This window comes from Heteronotia binoei, chromosome 21, assembly GCF_032191835.1.
Source record: "Heteronotia binoei isolate CCM8104 ecotype False Entrance Well chromosome 21, APGP_CSIRO_Hbin_v1, whole genome shotgun sequence".
NCBI lineage: Eukaryota > Metazoa > Chordata > Lepidosauria > Squamata > Gekkonidae > Heteronotia > Heteronotia binoei.
Genome location: NC_083243.1, coordinates 150191811 through 150214869, shown reverse-complemented (window position 1 = coordinate 150214869; position 23059 = coordinate 150191811). Strand labels below are relative to the sequence as shown.

The following is a 23059-nucleotide window of genomic DNA, read 5'->3' as shown; positions in this document are numbered from 1 at the left end:
TCTCTGGTTCTTATTACCCTGAACAATTTAGTGTTATCTGCAAACTTAGCCACTTCACTGCTTAACAAGTTAAAAAACATCATACTCAGTACTGAGCCCTGCAGCACCCCACTGCTTACCATCCTCCACTGAGAAAATTGCCTATTTATACTGTGTCTGTTTCCTATTAATTAGCCAGTTTTTGATCCACAAGAGGACTTGTCCTTTTAACCCTTGACTCTCGAGCTTACAAAGAAGCCTTTGATGAGGAACTTTATCAAAACCTTTCTGGAAGTCAAGGTAAACAACATCTATAGGGTCCACCAACTTTCCCAGTATTGAAGTCAGACTGACTGGCCTATAATTTCCCGGATCTCCTCTGGAACCATTTTCAAAGATGGGGGTGATATTTGCTACCTTCCAGTCCTCAGGAACAGAGGCAGATTTCAATGAAAGATTACATATTTTTGTCAGGAGACCCACAAGTTCACCTTTGAGTTCTTTCAGAACTTGGATGTATGCCATTCAGGCCTGATGACTTATCAGTTTTTAATTTGTCTTATCAGTTGTAGGACCTTCTGCCTTGTTACCTCAATCTGACTCAGGTCTTTCAACACCCCTCCCAAAATTAGCGGTTCTGGAGTGGGCAAACATCTTCCACAGTGAAGATGGAGGCAAAAAATGCATTCAGCTTCTCAGCCATTTCCCTATCCTTCTTCAGTAATCCTTTTACCCCTTGGCTGGTTTCCCGCTTCTAATGTATTTGAAGAAATTTTTATTGTTAGTCTTTATGTTTTTTGCAATATTCTCCTCATAGTCCCTTTCTGCCTGCCTGGTCACAGTCTTGCATTTGATTTGCCAGAGCCCGTGTTCCCTTTTATAACCTCACTTGGATTAGCATTACTTTAGCTTTCCACTAAAGAAATCCTTTTTACCTTTTACAGGTTCCATTACTTTGTTAACCATGCAGGCTTTTTTTATACCTATTTGTGCATTTCCTGACTTGTGGTGAAATCAATAACATTATGGTCACTGTTCCCAAGCGGTGCAATCACTTCTCTATCTCTCACCAGGACTTGGGCATTACTTAGGACCAAATCCAGGATCGCCCCACCCCTGGTTGGTTCTGTGACCATCTGCTCCATAGCACAGTCATTGAGTGTCTAGAAACTCAAATCTTTTTCTCCGGACCAGAACACATATTGACCCAATCAATCTGCAAGTAGTTAAAATCACCTTATTATGACACAGTTTTTACGTTTAGCCGCTATCTTTAATTCTTTCATTATATTATAATCATCCTCTATCTTTTGACACGGTGGGCAATTAACTCCCATAGTTAAACTTCCTTTTGGGCCCACTATTTCAACCTAAAGCATTTCTAGAAGGGAATCTAAATGAGGCCATTCTATCCCTTCCCAAACTCAACAAACCAAGGAACCACAAACTGTTTGGGAAATTAAAAAAAAACCCACTGAATCTGGGGACCAAATGAACCATGAAACAAAATGAATCACCATTTTCCCCAGATCATACCCATCCCTAATAGCCAACTAAAAAAAGTAATGCTAATCATACCGGACAGGTTTTGTGTTAATCCCCCAAAATGATTTAATGTAGAAAATTTTAATTATAGCTTAGTACTATCTCCAACAATAACTACCACTGTTTAGCAAGTTTTTATCCTACTTTTCTACCTTGTTGACACTTTTTGTATTAAAATGGAAATACAGTCCAACAAGGTAGGCTCCATTTCTGCATTTAGTAGAGGATTAGCTACGAAGTCCCAATACCTGGATGGCTTTGCTTTATCTTATCGTTAGAGAGGTTGTTGTTACTTAAGTTGTATGACAGGTAGCAGGTGTCTGGCAAAACATTTTATAGCAAGCTTCAATGTTAACAAAATAAATTATACTAAATGGAAGCTTGCCTTTCCTCCATCCCAACATATAATTTTATGGTAATGGTGTTTCAGAAGGTAACAGGGTATCAACTTTCAAGAGTCAAAGGTTCCTTGACAAGATGCCATCTGATGAAGGGAACTTTGACTCTCAAAGGATTATAACCCAAAAATCTTATTGGTATAAAATAGTCTCAGTGTATTATGAACTAAAGAATGTGGGCAATGCTGTTTGAAGACACAGTCTGTTGTTCAACAATGTTAGAAATGTTATTTGTATTAATACTGACATTGTTATCAACAGGACCAGAATTGTGTGCATATTCTTTAGCTGGTATATACAAAGAATACTTTTTTTTTAAAACACCACACAAGCAGGGAAAAGTCTAGTTAAGAAAAGCAGCACCTTTTAGCAGCCAGAATACACTGACTGGCCAACCTGTTTCCTCCACTCCTGGTTCCTACAGTTTCTCTTGACAGTTCATAAGGACTTGAAACAAATAATGATGCCAGACTTTGATTATGAAACCAAGCTATGGCACTGATTCTCTTTGTCTACTAGAGTTTATAGATGGAGCCTCAGTGCATAATTTAATCTCTTCTGGGGACTGTAGTAAAACCACAAGAGATTTCCACCAGCAGTCCTCTCTGCTATGAGAACTAACATGTGCATGCCTTCTTTGATGTGAATTCCCCAACCGTAGCCTTAGAAGGACCTATGGCTTTGATGCTGCCCTAAAAATGTGCTCTCAAATAAACTTTTGAGGTTCCTTTCTCAAGAAAACCAAACAGAACACTATGGAAGTGCGGTATAAAGTTATAGCACCTTATACGAGCCTTCCCTTTTAGCCACAGCAACGAATGTTTTTAAACCAGAATGAAGTGTTTTCTCTTGGCTACTGGAAGCCTTATTTTCCTTTGGATCAAAGTATTTTCTCTTCTAATGAGGATACTTTGTTTCCAGATTCTGGAAATTAGCAAATTCTCAGTGAAGTAGTGAGTTAGCTTCGGCTGCAGATGGTGTTTATACAATATATAATATATTCACACATAAAAATATCCATACACATAGGGAGAAGCCTATAATTGTTCTCACTAATATGTAGTACTCTATGTGGAGTTTTTAGAAGAACAGTACAACACTACCAAATGCATATGTTGCTAACAGGGCATATTTTTGTTGCAGGTTTTGTGGCATAGGATAATTGGCGACTTGCTGCATTATCCCTTTTCCCTGTGCTGGGTGGGCAGGGTGCCCACAAGTTCTAGGCTTGAATAAAAAAACATTCCCCTGTGATCAAATCCAAAATACTTGCTAGCCAGCACACCACCCCTAAATCTGGAAACTGATTCCCACAAGGATGGCACCAATGAGAAAGACACCCACATGCACACACCAGTCAGGAGTGATCTTCATGGTGAGTTTCAAGTAACTCCTATACTGATTAATACACAGGATCACTTTTCAGCAGTCATTCATTCCATAAGTTCTAATGTTACATGGACAAGAAAGGAAATTTAATCAGCAAGTTACACTTGAGCCTGAAGCTCACAAATGGCTGCTAAAGCTGACTTCAGGTCTAGACCAGGAACGAGAAAAACTCTAGAAAAAAGGAAACCCATGTGGAAAACCTAGCAGCACGTGGGCTAAGAAAGGACCTGTCTAAGCCCACCATCGAGAAACCATTTTATGATGGTTCAACTATTTTAATAAGCAAGTCTAAAAGAACCAAGGTGATGGAATAGCTAGCATTTGCACGGGCCACATCTTCCAATGCCATCCTCATTCTCCGGGACAGTTTGTCTCTGCTCGCCCATAATGTAGTTCCACAACTGCTATCCAGAGCAGAGTTTTCTGGATCTATCCAGAAAGAATGATGAAGACAGTCTTAAAATCCTGTTTGCTATGCTTAACCAAATCATATTTGCATTACAGCTAGGGTGCATAACACTCAGTCATAAGGCTCATCAGGTTATCTTGGGCAAGTCACTATCTCATCTTAGCCCAAATTCCAACATCGACTTGTGAATATAAAGAGTGTGTGTGTGTGTGGGGGGGGGGGAGATACTACCTTGGTCCCTCTGAAAGAAGAGCAAGTTTGAGTCAGATCTGGAAATCATCATAAATACTTATGCTATTATACTGAAATACAAATGTGACTAGGATGGATATGAGATTTGCTCCATACCTCAATGGGACATACTGTTAGTCCTCTTCAGGCATCATGGCTACTGGCATGTTTTTTTGTCCTATCTATAGAAGCAGAAGAATTGCAGTTTTATACCCACCCTTCTCTGAATCAGAAAGGCTTACAGGCTCCCATATCTTCACCCCTCACAACAGACACCCCTGTGAAGTGGGGCTGAGAGGCTCTCACAGCAGCTGCCCTTTCAAGGACAACCTCTGTAAGAGCTATGGCTGACCCAAGGCCATGCCAACAGGCGCAAGTGGAGGAGTGGGGAATCAAACCCGGTTCTCCAAGATAAGAGTCCACACACTTAACCACACCAAACTGGCTCTCTGCCAATCACAGAGAAAGTGGTTGTCTTATCTGATCAGTGGTTAATCTCTGGCTTGCCAGCAGCTGCTAATTTATGACAAAAACCTGGTCAGAACCATGAACCTATAAGAGGGTATATGAACAAAATTTACCTGTGTAATTACCTTAACCTACGCAACAGCTGTAGGAGGTTCTAAGATAAGGTAGTAGGTTCTCAAATCTTCCTGAGTGGGAGAACATTCTTTTCTTAGTGTTACTGTGATCTATTGAAGTTCAAGCTCACTACCCTTGCAAGAAAGGCAGAAATATAAATACACACGAGCTTGAATCCAGCAATCTATCAGGAGATGGTCACAGATCTTTCTTGCATTCCCTTTCCCACAAAAGCCATTTCCAGCCCCAGGAAACTTCATTCCTGGGGTTGTGGGAACCACATGGACTCTTAGCCATATGGATAAGGAGCCTAGAATGAGTAGAGGAAGGAGAGAAAATCACCCTCTGCTGGCAAAAGAGAAATGTGGAGCAAAAACTATTTCTAAAACAACGTTTCCTAGAAAATTGTCTGCCTCATGTATACATAAAGGACTCCAACTTTGTTCTATATTTAAGACAAAGTTTTATTCAGAATGTAAGCTGCTGAAAAAAATCAATCAAATGTAGGATATAAATGGACAAGCACTAGTGCTTGTACATGGTGCATTTGCCTTCTTTTCCAAGCATCAAATATTTATTTAAATTTGAATCAGAAATCAAAGATTTCAGGTTTTCACGGCTGGTAACATCATTAGGGTTTGTAGAATCTTTCGGGATCAAGTGCCGTGTTCTACTGGAGAAAGTTTTCTTTCCAGACGTTTCGTTCTCAGCTGCGGAGAACATCCTCAGTGGCGTTGCAGCCGGAGCAGGCGCTCAGACCTTCTTGGCTGCTGTGCATGATGCACAGCAGCCAAGAAGGTCTGAGCGCCTGCTCCGGCTGCAACGCCACTGAGGATGTTCTCCGCAGCTGAGAACGAAACGTCTGGAAAGAAAACTTTCTCCAGTAGAACACGGCACTTGATCCCAAAAGATTCTACAAACCCTAATGAATCAGAAATGTTTCTAATTCAAAATTTCTCAGAAAATACACATAATTGACACGGGTTATACTAAAGGAAGAGGCATAAAGGACTACTGAATTGCCTTCCATACTGTAGCTTCCCAGTTCATGTGACTATTAAATTCATGCAGCTCCCTACAACTCCATGAATTAATCTTCAGAAATGGCTCCTGGGAGACAGGGAAATGCAAGAATGATCCATGATCCTTGTGTCTGCAGATGGCTGAGTCAACCCACAGACACGTATGTTAGTAGGTGGAATTAAGGCTGAAACAGACACTATGTTTAAAACAAATACAAAGTTCTAACTACATACATTCTGGGTACAACTGATCCAACCACTGAATACGGATAGTCTGAAACAACTAGTAATGATTAGTCATACAATTATACATACTATTTTATGCAGAGAACAGTGACATTAATCTAACTGGTGTTGGATAGAGCTAATTATCATCATGGAATCGATCTGTATTTCCAGATGGAATTATGTGAAGAAAACATCCTGGCATAACTGCCAAAAAAGTCTTCTAAGCAAAATCTTTCCCAATTCTCTTAACCAAATTAAATATATAAAAATACAGACAGCATTTTTGCACAGAATTTAACACAGAAAATTAAGATACATCATCCTGAAATCAAAAGGACTATAAACTGTAGCTATTCTGCTTCATGGTCAATGAATTTAGAGAAGGTTGGGCCAGCCTAAATCAGAACGATGATTCTTCTTTAAAGCAACTCTCATGTAGAGCACATACATTTTCCTTTACCTTACTCTCTCAAACTCAGCAATACAACCTTTTCAATTTAGTTTTTCTCCCCATCATAGATTGTATAATGTATTATTATAATTTACTGTATGAAGTATTATGATGCATTGTCAAAATATTGTTAGCCACGTTGAGCCCTGCTTGGGCGGGGTGTGTGTGCGGCGCTCTAGAAATCAAATAGACAGCATCAAAACATATTAACTGATGAATGCCTAAGATTGCAACTCACTTCACATCATGGGTAGCCCAGCCCTTATTTTCAGGCAAATGCTCACACATACAGCCCTAGCTTTGATACAAGACCATGGCAACAGAATCTAATGAATGGCACATCCTCCCTCCACTGTACCACTATAGCTATGAGTCAGACAAAAGAACACCAACTTTTTTTAATAACTGCACATCATTCAAAACCCAAGCAGAATGCTGCTTTGAAAAATAAATCACAGATGAAGATATCATTTAGATAAATCATTTTAACAAGCTTCAAAAATGTTCAACAGCCATCATAGAATAAGAAGGGAAACAGAATAATAATGTAAAAGCAGGATGAAAACTTAAATTTTGCCCTCCCCTCTTTTTATACTTACAAAACAAAATGGGCACAATCATGCTGATAAAAATATTTAATGGCTTTGGGAAAGCAAACACTATTCTTTTTCTAAAAGGACTTACTAAAACCATAATAGAAAGGTCTGTGCCATAAGCAGTCCAACATTTTGCACTGTAACCATAAGGCTTACTGTACTTAAAGGCTGATTGGATCTGTAGCTATGTACCACTGGATTTAACAAACATCATTTTATAGTTGCTTTTTGCATCCTTCTTGGTTTGAGGATTCTCAGCATCACTGTGCTTCTCAGTAGATGGCTGCTCTTCTGCAGTATCATCATCCTCAGAGTCAGATTCACTTTCAGAGTCCTCCGAGCTTTCTGGCTCCAGGGAATCTCTTGAATCCTCCTGTTGTTCTTTAGCTTCCTCCAGCTAAAAGAAAGATTCAAATTAAAGAAAGCAAGCAGAACTTCCTTTCAAGCTGCAAACATTTATCTTTAATCACAGGTAAATGAATGTTTCAGTATAACCTCAACAGCATACAAAATTAATGTAAAGCTATTTGAATGTGTCCACAAATTAGCACTAAGGAATCACATGGGAAAACTTGTATAAAGTGGCAGTCTGGCATTAAAAAAACCTGAGAGCCAGTGTGCTGTGGTTATCAGTGACCAGGATCTGAGAGACCCAAGCCTGTATTCCTGCTCTGCCATGGAAGCTTGTTGGGTGACCTTGGGCCAATCTCAGACTAATATACCATACAGGAGTGTTTCAAGGATACAGTGGAGAATGATGTAAGTCACTTTGGTCCCACTGGAAGAAAAGCCAGATTTAAGTGAAGTAAATAAAAATTTAGTTCCTAGGCTAGGACATAATATTGACTGTTCAAAATCATTCCACATGAATTTGTGGGTCATTGTTTCAATTTAAATGTATTACCTCACTGAAACCAAGTCCACAATGCCGCCGGTTCCTTCCTGACATGGTGCTATCCATGCTTTGCTGGAACTGAGTCTCAAGCTCATCATTCATTTTCTTGTCTTCTTCCCCTATATGTTCATACATGTTGATTATCATCCAATCAAATTAATAATCATCTAATTACAACACAAATGCAGGAGCATAAGGGCTTTTTGGAGTAAGAACATACCATGTGAATCATCTCAACTCTTGTTAGTACTTCAAGAACCAATGTGTGTAGGACCAACTGATAGGATGGCTTGAAAGGAGTCCACTGCAAGCCTTGCAAAAGTTATAGGGACAGCTTTGTTCCCAGAAATGAGAAAAGATGTTGAATCTAGGGAAAGGGCATTAATGTAACCTTGAGCAATCAATACTTTATTCAGGCCACAATTAGGCTTATTTTGTGGAAAGACTAAAACGCTATCCAAAAACAAGTGTCAGAATATGTTAATACAGCAAGGGCAAATGGAATGTGAGATGTCAGAGAACAAGAGAAAATTAGGCACATTCTATCTCTGTCTTGGACCATTACACAAGAGAATTGACATATCAATTCACAAGTCACAAGTCATCTGTGTGAAATGTACAGCTTTGAGGACAAAAGTTTGATTTAAATTCTGCCTGTGCGCAGAGATGAACCTAAAATGGACCCACTGGGACAAAGCCTAGAGAAAAAGTTCTCCTAGCAAGCTTTCAGCCTGGCCGAGAGAATGGCAACTGGTACATAAAACAAGGGCTCTTCTACAGTCTGGTCAAACTTCTATCTTAAAGTAGGTACAAAGAACATTTTAGGTCTGTGTGGTGATTTTCAAAAGGTAGAATTGGTGTACTTCAGCAGGAAAAAATAAAAGAATGACTGTATCTGGGGGCAGGAGGAGAAAACCAGCTATTTTTCTTCATCAGGTGGAAATGGGAGCCAAAGCTCAATGAAGATTGGTGAATGAAAAATGGAAACACGTAAGACCTTCCCTTCCAGTATAAAACGAACACATTAACTAAGACTACACTAATTTTCTCATATGTCATCATCAGGAATCACTTTTAGTTTAAGAAAAGAATGAATAAGTGGGAACCCACAAGGACTTGTGGGAGGCATCTCATTTTCCCCTCTCCTACTATTTCCTCTCTCCCTATTCTGAAAGCTCTCATAGCATCTTCCCGCTTCCTTCTTTCCCTCTAGCATTGCCAACTTGGAGATCTTTTAGAATTACAATAGATCTTCCAACTACAGAGATCAATTACCCTTCAGGCTGCCAGCTTCAAACTGGGAAATTTGGGGGTAGAAGCTTGGGAGGATACGGTCTGGCAAGGGAAGTGATCTCATCAGGGTATAATGGCATAAAATCCACCCTCCAAAGCAGCCGTTTTCTCCATGGGAACTGACCTGTCATAAACAGTTGTAATTCTGGGTGATCTCTGGCCCTCATGGAAGGCTGGCAAGCATAGTTCCCCTGGAGGATGGCATCTATGGCACTGTACCCCTCTGAGGTCCCTCTTCTCCTCAAAACCCACCCTCTCCAGGCCCCATCACCCTAATGTATAGGAAATTCTTAACCTGGAGATAGAAACACTACCTTCTTCCCACCCAACAGCCAAAACACCTTTATCTGCCCCTCTGTCTTAAGTTGTCCTCACCTCAGCAGCCTCTATTTAGCAAACAATGTCCCAGTGGTGTGCTGCCAGCCACTGGGCCAGGCCCACCTGCATGACAGGGATCCTCAAGGACTTGTATGGGGGTACCTCACTTTCCTCTATATCCTCTTCCCCACACGATTTCCCCTCTCTCCCTGGCAACCCCCATATTCTGTTCCCTTTACCTGCCTCATTCTCTCCCTCTCAGCCATTCACCGTCCTATCTTTTATTTGTCTCCGATCTTCAGCTATATTTTTTATTTATTTACTTCATTTATATACCACCTTTCTCCAGTGGGGACCAAAGCAGCTTAACACTATTTTCTTCTCTTTTTTGTCCACACAATGACCCTGTGAGGTAGGATATGATGAAAGTATGTGTCTCATTCAAAATCACCCAGTGAACTTCCACAGCAAGATAGAGATTTGAACCTAGGTCTCCCAAACCTACTCCGAAGCTCTAGCCACTATACTACACTGGCTTTTATTGGGTGGCTGCTATTGAACAGTAGCAAGCAGCCACACCTAGTTGAGTCATGCAAGTCAGGTGGTATCAAGTCACCAAGAGGTGAATGCCAGGCCAAGGGTTACCAGCTTCCATGTGGGACCTGGAGATCTCCAAGAATTACAACTGAACTCCAGAAGTTAGATTTCACATTTTTCTGCAAACCTGGGACCTTTTTCAGGTTTATAGGAAGAGCTGCCTTGCCCATTCACAGCTCCAGTAACAGGATTTAAGTATCCAAAGATTGACTGACTTGGCTAGTAGAATATCAGATTTATAATCCATGTTTATTTTCCCTTCCTTATAATTGTAAAGATCTGAAGACTTGGTCCTGTGCCTCAGTATAAATAGTGGAGGGCCAGAGAAAGACAAGAAGTCCTCTTCATGAATCTGTGCCAATTTAGTCCTTCAGAAATATATTTTTTCACACATAAAGGTTCTGGTGATAATTTATTTCTCCTTGGGATGATGGAATAGGGCTGGAGAGATAAATTTTTCACACGATGCTGGGATGTTTTGGAAACTGGGTTATCCCCTTTCCTCCAGTGAAATGTAGATGCTTGCAAAACCCACCAATTCATGCTTCTGTTCACATCCATAGTGCAGAGTCAGTGTCGTTTAGAGTAGCGACCCCAAAATGACACATACCAATGAGCTTTCTGGTGCCTTTCTTCCTCACAGCAAACAACAAGTCCTGGCTTTTTTTTTCTACCTCACTAGAACAGGCCAGCATCCCTTTTGTGACTCTAAGGAGCACCTATTTGGAAACAGCTATCTCTATCATAAGAGGATATTTTTACTCAGAACGTCCAAACGTTATATGATTGGCACCAGCCCCCACAACAGCCACTTTGTGACTGGCTACACACTACCTGATCTCCAAATTCAAAAAATAACCACAGAATCACCAAGGTTGGGGACTCCAGTTTAGCAACTTGAATGATGGCTCTGAGTGCAATAAATCTCATTTCAAATCTTCACTCTTCAGTGGATAGCTTTGAGAAATCACTAGCCAGTCACAAAAGTGGGACCCCAAAACCTCAGCTACAATTCATTACAGGTATTTAAAATTTACTTTCATTTGATACTCTGTGATAGACTAACCTGTTCTGAAATGAGAAGTTGATCTGTGGTCTCCAATAACAAGGCGGCCAGTATGTTCTTTCTAAAAGAAAACACAAGTGATTAAGGTGATCATAAATATTAGGCTGCTCTCAGTGGCAGCTACTGTCCAAAGCTACAAAATTGAATTTAACAATGATGTTCCTGTACTTGGATTTAATTATAATTTGAATAAAGTGCTGAGGTAGCTAAGTTCTTTTAGGAAAAAGATAAAAGTGCAAAATTAAGCCAGCTGACTGGTATCTTTCCCAAAGTGTTTACTGGCATCTTACATCAAAAATGCAAACACAGAAACCCAATGAAAAGCTGGTTTCATGCTAGCTGACCACTACTATAAATATTCACAGAACAACATTAATAATTGTTTCAGTACTATCTTTTACACCAAAATTCTTATTCTTATTTCAAGAACATCATTAATTCATGCTGAGAAGAGTGGAAGAGAACACCTAACTACCTATCCTGTAGAACCCTATCCCACCTAGTTACACTGATTCAGCTGCTAATTAGAAGATCTAACAAAAAAGTCAAACTGTACAACATAGGGGTGGTCAAAGGGCAACTGTTATCCTTACTACACAGCAGCCTTGCACAGACATCAAAATCCTACTACTGAGACGATGTAACAACCCATGAATCACAAGATCCATTATGTCTACATCAGACAAAAACAAAATTCAGATACCGTTTCAGAGGGCCAATTCATTTAAGAAGAACATACCAGAGCATAATAATGCTAATCTCACACTGCAAAATAAAAACAAATTTCAGTGGTACTTTAAAGACCATAAAATGTTCTGCTACAGGGACGCGTAACCATTTGTTTGGCCTCAGTGCTAACAAGACCAAAATTATACTTTCTACCTTTGATGTGTGCAGAAAACGAAAGACACAGAGGGAAGAATGACAGTGGTATTTGGCAAGACATACTGCTTATGGATCTTTTTTTCATTTTGCACTGGAATAAAGGATTAAAATAAAGCTGTTTCAGAAGCTCTGGTATACGATATCAGTCATTTTGCTTTCACTGTACAGTGAATAATGTGATAGCAATGGGTGAAAATACCAACTACATAATATGTGATTCTAAAAGATACTTTGTGAACTGAGACAAGAGACCACTAGCAATAGAATTCACACTTCCAACTATAACTCTCAGTACAGGCCTTTCACAGGATCCTGCTGGTTTCCAGCTGGCCCTGAGATCTCTGACCTTCAGGCTGTAATTAGATTCAGGTGGGCAGCCATGTTGGTCTGAAGCAATAGAACTAAGTAGGAGTCTACTAGCACCTTTAAGACCAACAAAATTTTATTCAAAATGTAAGTTTTTGTATGCATGCAAACTTCATCACATAATGGAATGGAGTACAGTGAGAATTCAGGGGAGGGACGGTGGCTCAGTGGTAGAGCATCTGCTTGGAAAGCAGAAGGTCCCAGATTCAATCCCTGGCATCTCCAAAAAAGGGTCCGGGCAAATAGATGTGAAAAACCTCAGCTTGAGACCCTGGAGAGCTGCTGCCAGTCTGAGAAGACAATACTGACTTTGATGGACCAAGGGTCTGATTCAGAATAAGGCAGCTTCATATGTTCATAAGCTACATATAGCTGGTGGGCAGTGGTTAAGAATGCAAAGTGGTGCAAAGTTAGAATCCAATGGCAAAATAGTGAAATTAACAAATTGAAAGAACATTTCGTTTGGATAGTATTTGCACGGGAAACCGATAAAGCAGTAACATGTCAGAATGGGAGAATATAATCAGTCTGTTAATTGCTCTATTACTTGCAAGTCAGGGTTAAACTGAGAACATGTCTTTCCCAGAGTTGTCCATCAGCATGTGCTTGTGATGTGATCTGCTTTTTTTTTTTTTTTTGCCTGGCATGGTTGTATTAGGGTATATCTCAGAATATGCATCTCAAAGCAGCTAATTTCTTTAGGAGAAGTGATCTGACTTCAGCTTTCCATCTCCTCCCCGCTCCCTGCAGCCTCTACCCAGGAAAAGCACAGTCTTTCTCCACAGCGGGGACCAAAGTAGCTTAAAATATTCTCCTCTACCCCTTAATCTACAGAAGAACCCTGTGAGGTAGGTTAGGCTGAAAGTCTGTGACTGGTCCAAAATCACCCAGTCAGCTTCCACACCAAGAACCTGGGTCTGGCAGACCATGCTGGCGTGCTAACTGCTACACCACATTGGCTGTCATAGTGGGGCTGCTGCTAAACAGTAGCAAGCAGCCAAGTCTAGTTATGTCATACTAGTCAGGTGGCATCAAGTTACCCAGAGACTGCTGCCAGGCCTAAGGTAACCAACCTCCAGGTGGAGCCCAAAGATCTCCTGGTATCACAACTGAACTGCAGACAACAGATCTCTCTCCCCCTAGAGAAAATAACTGCTTTGGAGGGTGGACTATATGGCCTTATATTCAGCAGGGGCCTCTTCCTCCCCAAACTCTGGCTTCCTTAGACTCCACAACCATGGCCCCAATGCGTTCTCCCTCAAAGGCCAAAATAGCCTGGAAATGGCCTCCTCTCCCTGCCTTTTACTGACAGACTCAAGCTTGGAATATTATAGTTGCCTAGTAATAGCCAATGAGGGAAAATGGAGGACCCAGCAAGATGGGCCAATAGGATGCAAAGGCAGCTTCCCCAGTGGCTCAATCCTCATCTGTCCTAGGGCTGGAGAGTAGGGTTGCTCTTCATGGAGACTAAGCGACATATGGCTCAGCTAATGGGAAAGTAGGTGAATCACTGCCAAGACGGCTTGCCTTTTATATCTATAGGATTAGTTTTTATGAGTTAAAAGTTCATGTGCCTGACTTACAAAAGCTTATTGGAACAAATTCTGTCAGTTTCTAATAGTCCACCTGAATGCCTGTTTTATGTCACTATTACAGACTATCATAGCTAGCCTTCTGGAATTCTCTGTGTGATTATCCTTTTTGTAATTTCAATTTTTTTTATTCAGATAGAAAAATTTTATACTGCCTCTCCAGGAACCTGTCCCCAAAATAATAAAAACAAAACATTAAAAGATAGTAATTAAAATCCAGTGTGAAAATCCCAGCCCAGCATAAAAAAATGCAGACCATAACAACAGATCACTGGTGTCAAAGATTTCAGGTTTTTACAGCTGGTAACATCATTAGGGTTTGTAGAATCTTTCGGGCTCAAGTGCCGTGTTCTACTGGAGAAAACTTTCTCCAGTAGAACACGGCACTTGAGCCCGAAAGATTCTACAAACCCTAAAGATCACTGGTGGCTTAAAATAGGTTTCTAGATTAAAATAGTGTTAGAAGTTCAACATCTTAATTTAAAGCCTGTGTGAATAAAAACAATTCTCCTAGCACTTAAAAGAAAGCAATGTAGGCATCAGGTAGACCCCAAATGGAATGCCATTTCATGAATAAGGCACCACTACTGAAAAGCCAGGTCTCCACCTTGCCTCTGAAGGTTGGGGGCACAGAAAAGCAGGCTTTGTGTGGTACAGCTGAACCAGAGAGATGGATCCTTCAAGTAACCTAGCCCCAAGCCATACAGAAGTTTAAAGAAAAGAACCAGCCCTTTGAATTGTGTCTGAAACAAATTGGCAGCCAGTGCAAGTCTTGCAGCACTGGGGTGATATGATCCCTGAATTTTAGATAAGCTAGTTTCCAAACCATTCTCAAAGGCAGCCCCACATAAAGGACATAATAGTAATCTAACCTAGATGTAATCAGAATATAGATTACCACTGGCAGGTCACACCTTGAGGAATGACCACAGCTGCCATATTAAAAAGGTAAAGGTAGTCCCCTGTGCAAGCACCAATCATTTCCAACTCTGGGGTGATGTCGCATCATGACATTTTCACGGCAGACTTTTTATGGGGTGGTTTGTCATTGCCTTCCCCAGTCATCTACACTTTACCTCCAGCACGCTGGGGACTCATTTTACTGACCTCGGAAGGATGAGTCAACCTTGAGCTGGCTACCTGAATCCAGCTTCCACTGGAATCGAACTCAGGTTGTGAGCAGAGCTTGGACTGCAGTATTGCATCTTACCACCCTGCACCACAGGGCCTCTAACTGCCATATTAGCCAAAACTAATAAAAAATAACATACCACAGAGGAGACCTGGGCCTCCAACTGTAGGATAGTAAACAACAGTACCCTCAAGCTGCAAACCAATTGCTTCAGGGGGAGTTCTTCCAGGACGTTCTGACTCATCAGTCCTCAAGCAGCTTTATCATTGATCAGCAGAACCATAGTCTTGTCTGGACTGAATCTGGGTTTACTGGCCGTCATCTATCCCATCACCTGCTCCAGGATTTCCACAGACCCACCTGACTCAGCTGTTAAGGAGAAGCAGAGTCACCTGCAATTGGTGGCACCTTACTCCAAATCCCCTGATGACCTCTCATGTTGGTGTTAAACAGCACAGGTGGTAAGACAGAGGCTTGTGGGACCACACAGCATAAATGCCATGGGTACAAGCAGCACCTTTTGGAATTGATCAGTCAAGAAAGAGCAGTACCAACACTTAATTGTTTAGCTACAAGGAAAAGCCTCACCTTCCCAGCACCCATAAGTCTCAAGAACTTTTGTTTTCTTTCTTCATTACCAAGGTCAGCTGCCTCCCAGCTGCTAGATCCAAGCTGGAAGAAGAAGACAGTCGTGATTACATTAGGTAAACCACTTCTTACATTAAATTATTGCATAGTTTTAAAACAAGATGCATCATCAGATAGCTTTTATCATTAGTGTTTAAGACCACAGTAATTTAATAAACTTTGTAGGGATATAAAATGTGCCTAGCTGGTTTGCATTAACTCCAGTAGGGAAAATTGAGGACTTTAAATATACAAATCCAGGTTTATAATCAGTAACATTAACCTCAAGCAACAAAGCTATCACACACAGCAGCAGCAAAAGCTTCCACAGACATTTGTAATGGCCTGTAGCAGCTACAGAAAAGAGAATAGCTCCTTCACTTCCCTTCTGCTGCCCCGCAAAATGATGCTGCCAACTATGTTATAAATAGAAGAATGATAATTTTCTCTCCATTGGGCTTACCTTTAAGAAGTGTGAACAGTGAGACTAAAGCTGCTTCTGATATTGCACACACTAGCTTACTGAGCATACCTCACAAGTATGCCACATTTGCAGGTCCATTTCTAATATTTACAACCTACGCGGTGAGATACAGGTGACTCTGGACCCTCATGACCAAATATGCATATTACCACTGGTGTGTCATCTAATGCCATAAAATATGAAGCAGCTGAAGTGATCGGCTGTGGTGTGTTTAGGGTCCCACAAGCCAGCTTCCTGGGAGGTAAGATCCCAGCATTTCCTAGAAATACTTGTATTTTAAGACTGATCAATTAAACAAATCTTTCATGATAAACTTGAAAGCAGAGACAATAAGACATATCCAGATAACCAGAAATAGCTTGCAAGTATATCACAACAACCCCAAACGCCTGCTCTCCTACATAGCCAATATAAAGAACTTTGCTTTGCTCTTTATCAGGCTTCTATTTAACATCTTAGAGTCAAGATGCAAAGGTAACTGGGCAATTATACCTGGACTGGATTAAAGCAGTTGTATTAATGCAAGACACAGCTCTTAAGGTTTCAGCTCCAGACCTCTGAACAATAAATATTCAAGGAAGGAACAGGCACATCTTCACACTCATCAAGCAAATACACATTAACAAATGAACAATTTGGTAGTGTATTCAAATTACAGCTTTTCTGTAATATGCAAATCAGGGCCATCACGAAAGTAAGCTTCTCTGCTTGGACGAACATTCCTAAATGCATGGGCCCTGCACCAACGGAAACTGGAGCCCCAGAATCAGCATGCATTCAATTCACACATTCCCCACCTCATTGGCCCTTTTCTGTTTTTTCAACTCCACGGGCCAAGCTGCCCAAGAGCTCACCCCAACGACCTATTCTTAAGTACTCTTCTGCCAAGGAACTGGAACGTCTGCAGCCCCAAAATAAAGTTGGAGCCACCACACATCATCTCCCCCACCATGGGCAGAGGACTCTGCCCTCCAAGATGAAATATGCCCACACAGAAGGCATCGGTGCCTAGTAGAAAAGGTCGTTGCAGCCACTCTGCACCCAGGTAGCTCCTCCGCGGGAAAGAAAGTGCCCTGGAATTACAGAAGCGGGCGCAAATGAGCCTCTTTTAGTTGCAGAAACCATCCAAGTTTCACCCCCGTCGCATCCCTCACCCGTCCTTAGGCCTCCACTAACCCAGTCGCAGTGCGGTTTCGCCCTCCTCCGCCCCACGCAGATCCCAGTTTCCCCTCCTGCCGCTGCTTACATCAGGGGAAGCCGCTCGCTTCACCCCGTGGTCGGCCTCCGGCTGCGACTCCTTGGTGGCGCTCATCTTCCCGCGCGAGGCCGCCAAGATCACAGCCCCTCCAAGGGCCACTTTCTTGCCCTGCTTGAAAAGGCAGCGACTTTGCACAACGCATGCGCGAGAGAACGGCGGCAAGTCAGGTGGCCCCTCTCGTTTCTTCCGCCCGGCCCTATGGCTCCTGGGAGTTGTAGTTCTGCTCACGCTCATTCTCTCCCCCAAATACTTTCAATGTAAACTGTCAGGATCAAAGAAACACTAAATCCCAGATGTCCTTGAGAAATGATACCAAGGGTGACTGAATGGATTAAAGAATTAACTATATTGTTGGTTGGTGAATTGTACGCTAGACGTTAAAAAAAAAAATTCCTGCGGACGCTGAAGTACTCTTACCCCTTCCCGCCGTTACATTTTGCCGTGAAGTGAATCGCGTTACTCAGTGAAGTTGAAGCTCTGTAAGGTAGCCAGTTGTGGGTTCGGAAATACCTAGGGATTTGGGGGTGGGGGGTGGAACCTGGGGAGGGGGGGCTTTGGGGGTGGACTTCATAAAGCCCCCCTTCCAAAGCTGCTGTTTTCTAATTGTAATAGCAGGAGTCCTAAGGGAAATCAACCCTGAGTGTTCCATGGAAGGTCAGATGCTGAAGCTCAGATACTTTGGCCACCAAATGAGAAGGGAGCACTCCCTGGAGAAGACCCTGATGCTGGGAAAGACAGAAGGCAAAAGAAGAAGGGGACGGCAAAAGATGAGATGGCTGGACAGTTTTACTGATGTAATTAACACGAATTTGAGCAGACTTCGGAAACAGGAGGGCCTGGCATGACTTTGTCCATGGGGTTGCAAAGAATCGGACTTGACTGTGTGACTGAACAACAACAAATAGCAGAAGATCTCCAGGCCTCATCTGGATAGTGGCAACTCCACCAACCTCCATTCACATTTGTAATGATCCCGACAAAAAACTTACTGCAAATATAAAAGCAAGGGGGGAAAGTGTGAGCCTAGCCCATCATATGCTGTACTAACTTTCCCATTTACAAGGAAGAAATTATTGATCTGAGGGAATTTTAAATAACATAATCCCTCATTTGCAATTGAAGTTGTATAGTGTTTTCCATGACCACAGCACTCTGCCCCTCATTAGTATCTCATTCATTAGCATCTTCTTGCAGGAGGCAGTGTGGGGATTTTTTTGAGGTGCAGTTTGGCCCCAGTGTCTGCCTGTGTGATTGTCCAGGGACACCCTGCTTTAGAGCAGATAGTACAAGAAATGGGCTCTGGATCTGGAAACGGCATATGTCTTAGGACTGCCAGGTCTGTGTTGGAAAATACCTGGAGACTTTGGAGGTGGATCCAGGAGAGGGTGGGGTTTAAAGAGGCAGGTCCAGCCCTGCCACTAAGCAAAATAGGTGATTGTCTAGGGCGCCAGCCTTCTGGGGGCATCAAATTGAGTGCCCCCCAGCTGACTCAGTGACATTATCAGTTTAGGGGGGGCAGAAGTTAGCCTTGCCTAGAATGCCAGACAGTCTAGGGCCGGCCCTGTGGAGAGGGGAGAGGCCTCAGCATGGCACAATACCATAGACCACCCTTCAAAGCAACCATTTCCTCCAGGGGAGCTGATCTCTGCCAGCTGGAGATCAGTTATAAAAGCAGAAGATCTCCAGACCTCACCTGGAGGCTGGCAACCCTAATGTGGACATAATATGTCCTCATGATCATGGGAGCTATGATGTGTGGTGGTCCAAATTTTATTTTTCCTCGCCTTTACTTTCTCTCCTTCCTATTCACCCATCAGCCAACCTTTTATCTTCACCTATATTTATTGTTCATTACTTCATTTCTATCCTGGCATCCTCCCCAGTGGAGACTCAAAACAGCTTACATAATTCTTCTGTCCTCCATTTTTTTCTCATAACAACTTGATAAGGTAAGTTAGGCTGAAAATGTGTGACTGGTCTTAAGTCATCTTGGATTGCCAGGTGCCCCCTGGCCACTGGCAGGGAAGTGGGGTTGGGTTGCAGGATCCAGGTTGGGAATCTTCTGGAGATTTGGAATGGAGCCTGGGGAGGCAGGTGCCTCAGTGGAGTATAATACCATAGAGCCCATCCTCTAAAGCATCCATTTTCTCCAGAGAATCTCTGTAGGCTGAAAGGTTACAGGTTAGAATAATACACCTACATCACTACTAATACTATGAGGCATGCAGGAACTGATAAGGGGAAGAGAAACCTGGGAATGAAAAGGGAGGATCCGAGACCATGAACACCCTTGCTTTACCTCTGCATTCTTTAGAAGACGTAACATGGGCCTAAACTGTAAGACATGACTTACTGCTGCAAACAGTTAGGAATACACAGGAGACTTGACAAATGGATTTATATCCCACCCTATACCCTGAATCTCAGAGCGATCACAATCTCCTTTACCTTCCTCTCCGCACCCCCCCACAACAGACACCCTGTGAGGTGGGTGGGGCTGAGAGGCTCTCACAGTAGCTGCCCTTTCAAGCACAACCTCTGTAAGAGCTATGGCTGACCCCAGGCCATTCCAGCAGCTCCAAGTGGAAGAGTGGGGAATCAAACCCGGTTCTCCTAGATAAGAGTCTGCACACTTAACCACTACACCAAACTGGCTCTCTAAGGAAGGAAATGCAGATTTAAATAAATATTAGAAGAACTGTTTTTCAGTAATAGAGTGACTACTTGGAGAAGAAATGTACTAGAAATGCCATAGTATAACAGAAGGGGAATTGGGTATGTTAGTGGAATAGGTGTGTCCAAGGCTGGCGTTTGGGGTTCTGCCGCCTGAGGCAGAACTCTGACACGCACCCAACCCCCTCCCACTGGGGAAAAGTTTCGCATGATGACATCACTCAGAAGTGATGTTATCAGGTCGGTCACTGAAGCGCCATTGTTTCTGGGTGCTGAGGGGCCGGGGGAGTTCATCTGACCACTCAGAGCCCAGAAAGAACACAAGGCACTATCAGCCCTCAGCGCTCTCCGAGTTTGGAGAGCACCAGGGACTGAAAGTGCTATAGTTTCTGTGCGCTGAGAGGCTGGGGGAGCTCCTCTGACTGATGATTCAACAACTCCCATGGTGACTAAATTGGCCCAGTGAGACCACAATTTTTGCCTTAGGAAGGATGGCCCCAGAGCAAACTATGCGGTAGCTCACAACTTTAATGTCAATAGCTCACAAAGTAGAATTTTTGCTCACAAGACTCCACAGCTTAGAGGGAGCATTGGGGGAGTAAGCAATGAGTGAAATAATGCCCTCTGTTGGTCTCCTTTAGCTGAATGGCCACTGTCACTCCCCCTCCCCAAATTGGCTCCTGCATGTATCCCATCCTATTTATGTTTAATCAGAAGAGAATTTATTCCAAAATAATTGGCATAGGAAAGGGACTTGCTCTATTCCTTGGCCTGATTTATATATGACTGTTGTGGTCATATCATGGTAGCTACTTGAGACTACTGAGTAAATAGTGTGATGCAACAGTAATATGACTTGCTTTGGATTATATTCAATGAATATAATTCAATGAAATTGCTGAGCAGTCAGGTTAGAACGGATAAAAGGAAGTACTTCTTCACCCAAAGGGTGATTAACATGTGGAATTCACTGCCACAGGAGGTGGTGGCGGCTACAAGCATAGCCTGCTTCAAGAGGGGTTTGGATAAAAATATGGAGCAGAGGTCCATCAGTGGCTATTAGCCACTGTGTGTGTGTGTATACATACACACACACACACACAGTGGCTAATAGCCACTGATGGACCTCTGCTGTATATATATTGGCCACTGTGTGATACAGAGTGTTGGACTGGATGGGCCGTTGGCCTGATCCAACATGGCTTCTCTTATGTTCTTATAGCCAATTCAGTAAAGGGAGGAACATGTTATTTTTCAGCTTGCCATCTTATTACTTCAGAAACTTGCCTGCACTCTCATATTTATACGGAAACATCCTGCTAGAGTTATCTGTTAGCTATCTTTTCAAATAGTCTCATTAGCTGAAATTAACACTTCAGAAACATGACAGTAACATATTCACTATGTACTTATGAATGAAAAAGAATCAGATTTCTTAAGCCACTGTCTCTCAGCTCCATATACCTACCTACCACATGGTGCTAACATGGACTTTGTACTCTCCTAATTTGTAATTTGGCGGACTTTCTATTGTATATGTATATACATGCCTATAAAGGTTTGTCTGATGAATATGGCACTAACACGAGCAACTTATTTTGCAGTGTCATAAGGATTACTCCGAAAAAATGCATGTAGTGTTCCAAACACTCAGAAGTGTTATGGCAATACAGAGGGCCCAGTTAGATATGACGATGAGCGATGCCAGGGCTTTTTTTGAGCAGGAATGTAGTTCTGGCTGGCTTGGTATCAGGGTGTGTGGCCTAATATGCAAATGAGTTCCTGCTGGGCTTTTTCTACAAAAAAGCACTGTGTGAAACAATGGTGACATCGGGGTGTGGCCTAATATGCAAATGAGTTCCTGTTGGGCTTTTTCTGCAAAAAGGTAATGCACATAAAAAAGGCCAATGCTATGCTGGAAATTATTAGGAAGGGAACTGAAAACAAATCAGCCAGTATCATAATGCCCCTGTATAAATCAATGGTGCGGTCTCATTTGGAGTACTGTATACGATTCTGGTCGCCTCACCTCAAAAAAGATATTATAGCTTTGGAAAAAGTTCAGAAAAGGGCAACTAGAATGATTAAAAGTTTGGAACACTTTCCCTATGAAGAAAGGTAAAATGCTTGGGGCTGTTTAGCTTGGAGAAATGTTGACTGAGGGGTGACATGATAGAGGTTTACAAGATTATGCATGGGATAGAGAAGGTAGGGAAAGACCTACTTTTCTCCCTTTCTCACAATACAAGAACACATGAGCACTCAATGAAATTGCTGAGCAGTGGGGTTAGAACAGATAAAAGGAAATACTTCTTCACCCAAAGGATGATTAACACATGGAATTCACTGCCACAGGAGGTGGTGGCAGCTACTAGCATAACCAGCTTCAAGAGGGGATTAGATAAACATATGGAGCAGGCCATATCAGTGACTATTAGCCACAGCATATTGTTGGTACTCTCTGTCTGGGGCAAGTGATGCTTTGTATTCTTTGTGCTTAGGAGGGCAACGGGATGAGGGCTTCTGGTGTCCTGGCCCCACTGATAGACCTCCTGATGACATCTGGTTTTTTGACCACTGTGTGACACAGAGTGTTGGACTGGGATCCAACATGGCTTCTCTTATGTAACTTGCATAAGAGAGATGAAGCACATGAGGACATAGCGCGTGTATTGTGCCAGAAAACTGAGACTGGCCACAACTTCCAGTGCTTATCAGCTGTGTATCTTCAAACAGCAGCCCGCACATCACTTTTTAATAGTGCTCACCACTATATACCTGTGTACATCGACCAAACAATACCAATATTTGAAGTATGAATGTACTCAAATTACTACTGGGAATTGAGTGTAGTCTCTCTCTGTTCAGGGGTAATGCATTGTTGTTCCCTTCTATAGCAGGACTGTAACATGCTTGAGAAAGTACTTGTGTGATCCCATGTGGTTTAGAGGATTGAATAAGGATTGGGTCCAAATCAGATAGATTCCCAGGTTAATTTTGGGCCTTTTACTTTCTCTCAGTCTAATTATTTCTTGGGGCTGTT

General features: G+C 42.2%; 1 protein-coding gene across 1 annotated transcript; it reads right to left on the bottom strand.

The window, feature by feature from the left end:
* Nucleotides 1-6614: 6614 nt before the first annotated feature.
* C21H11orf58 (chromosome 21 C11orf58 homolog) lies at nt 6615-17537 on the bottom strand. Its single transcript, XM_060261267.1, has 5 exons — nt 17332-17537; nt 15563-15646; nt 11000-11060; nt 7735-7844; nt 6615-7227 (listed from the first exon to the last, which is right to left on the bottom strand). Exons 1-5 carry the CDS (start codon nt 17395-17397, stop codon nt 7015-7017), a joined length of 534 nt encoding a protein of 177 aa, XP_060117250.1. The 5' UTR covers nt 17398-17537; the 3' UTR covers nt 6615-7014.
* Nucleotides 17538-23059: the final 5522 nt, after the last annotated feature.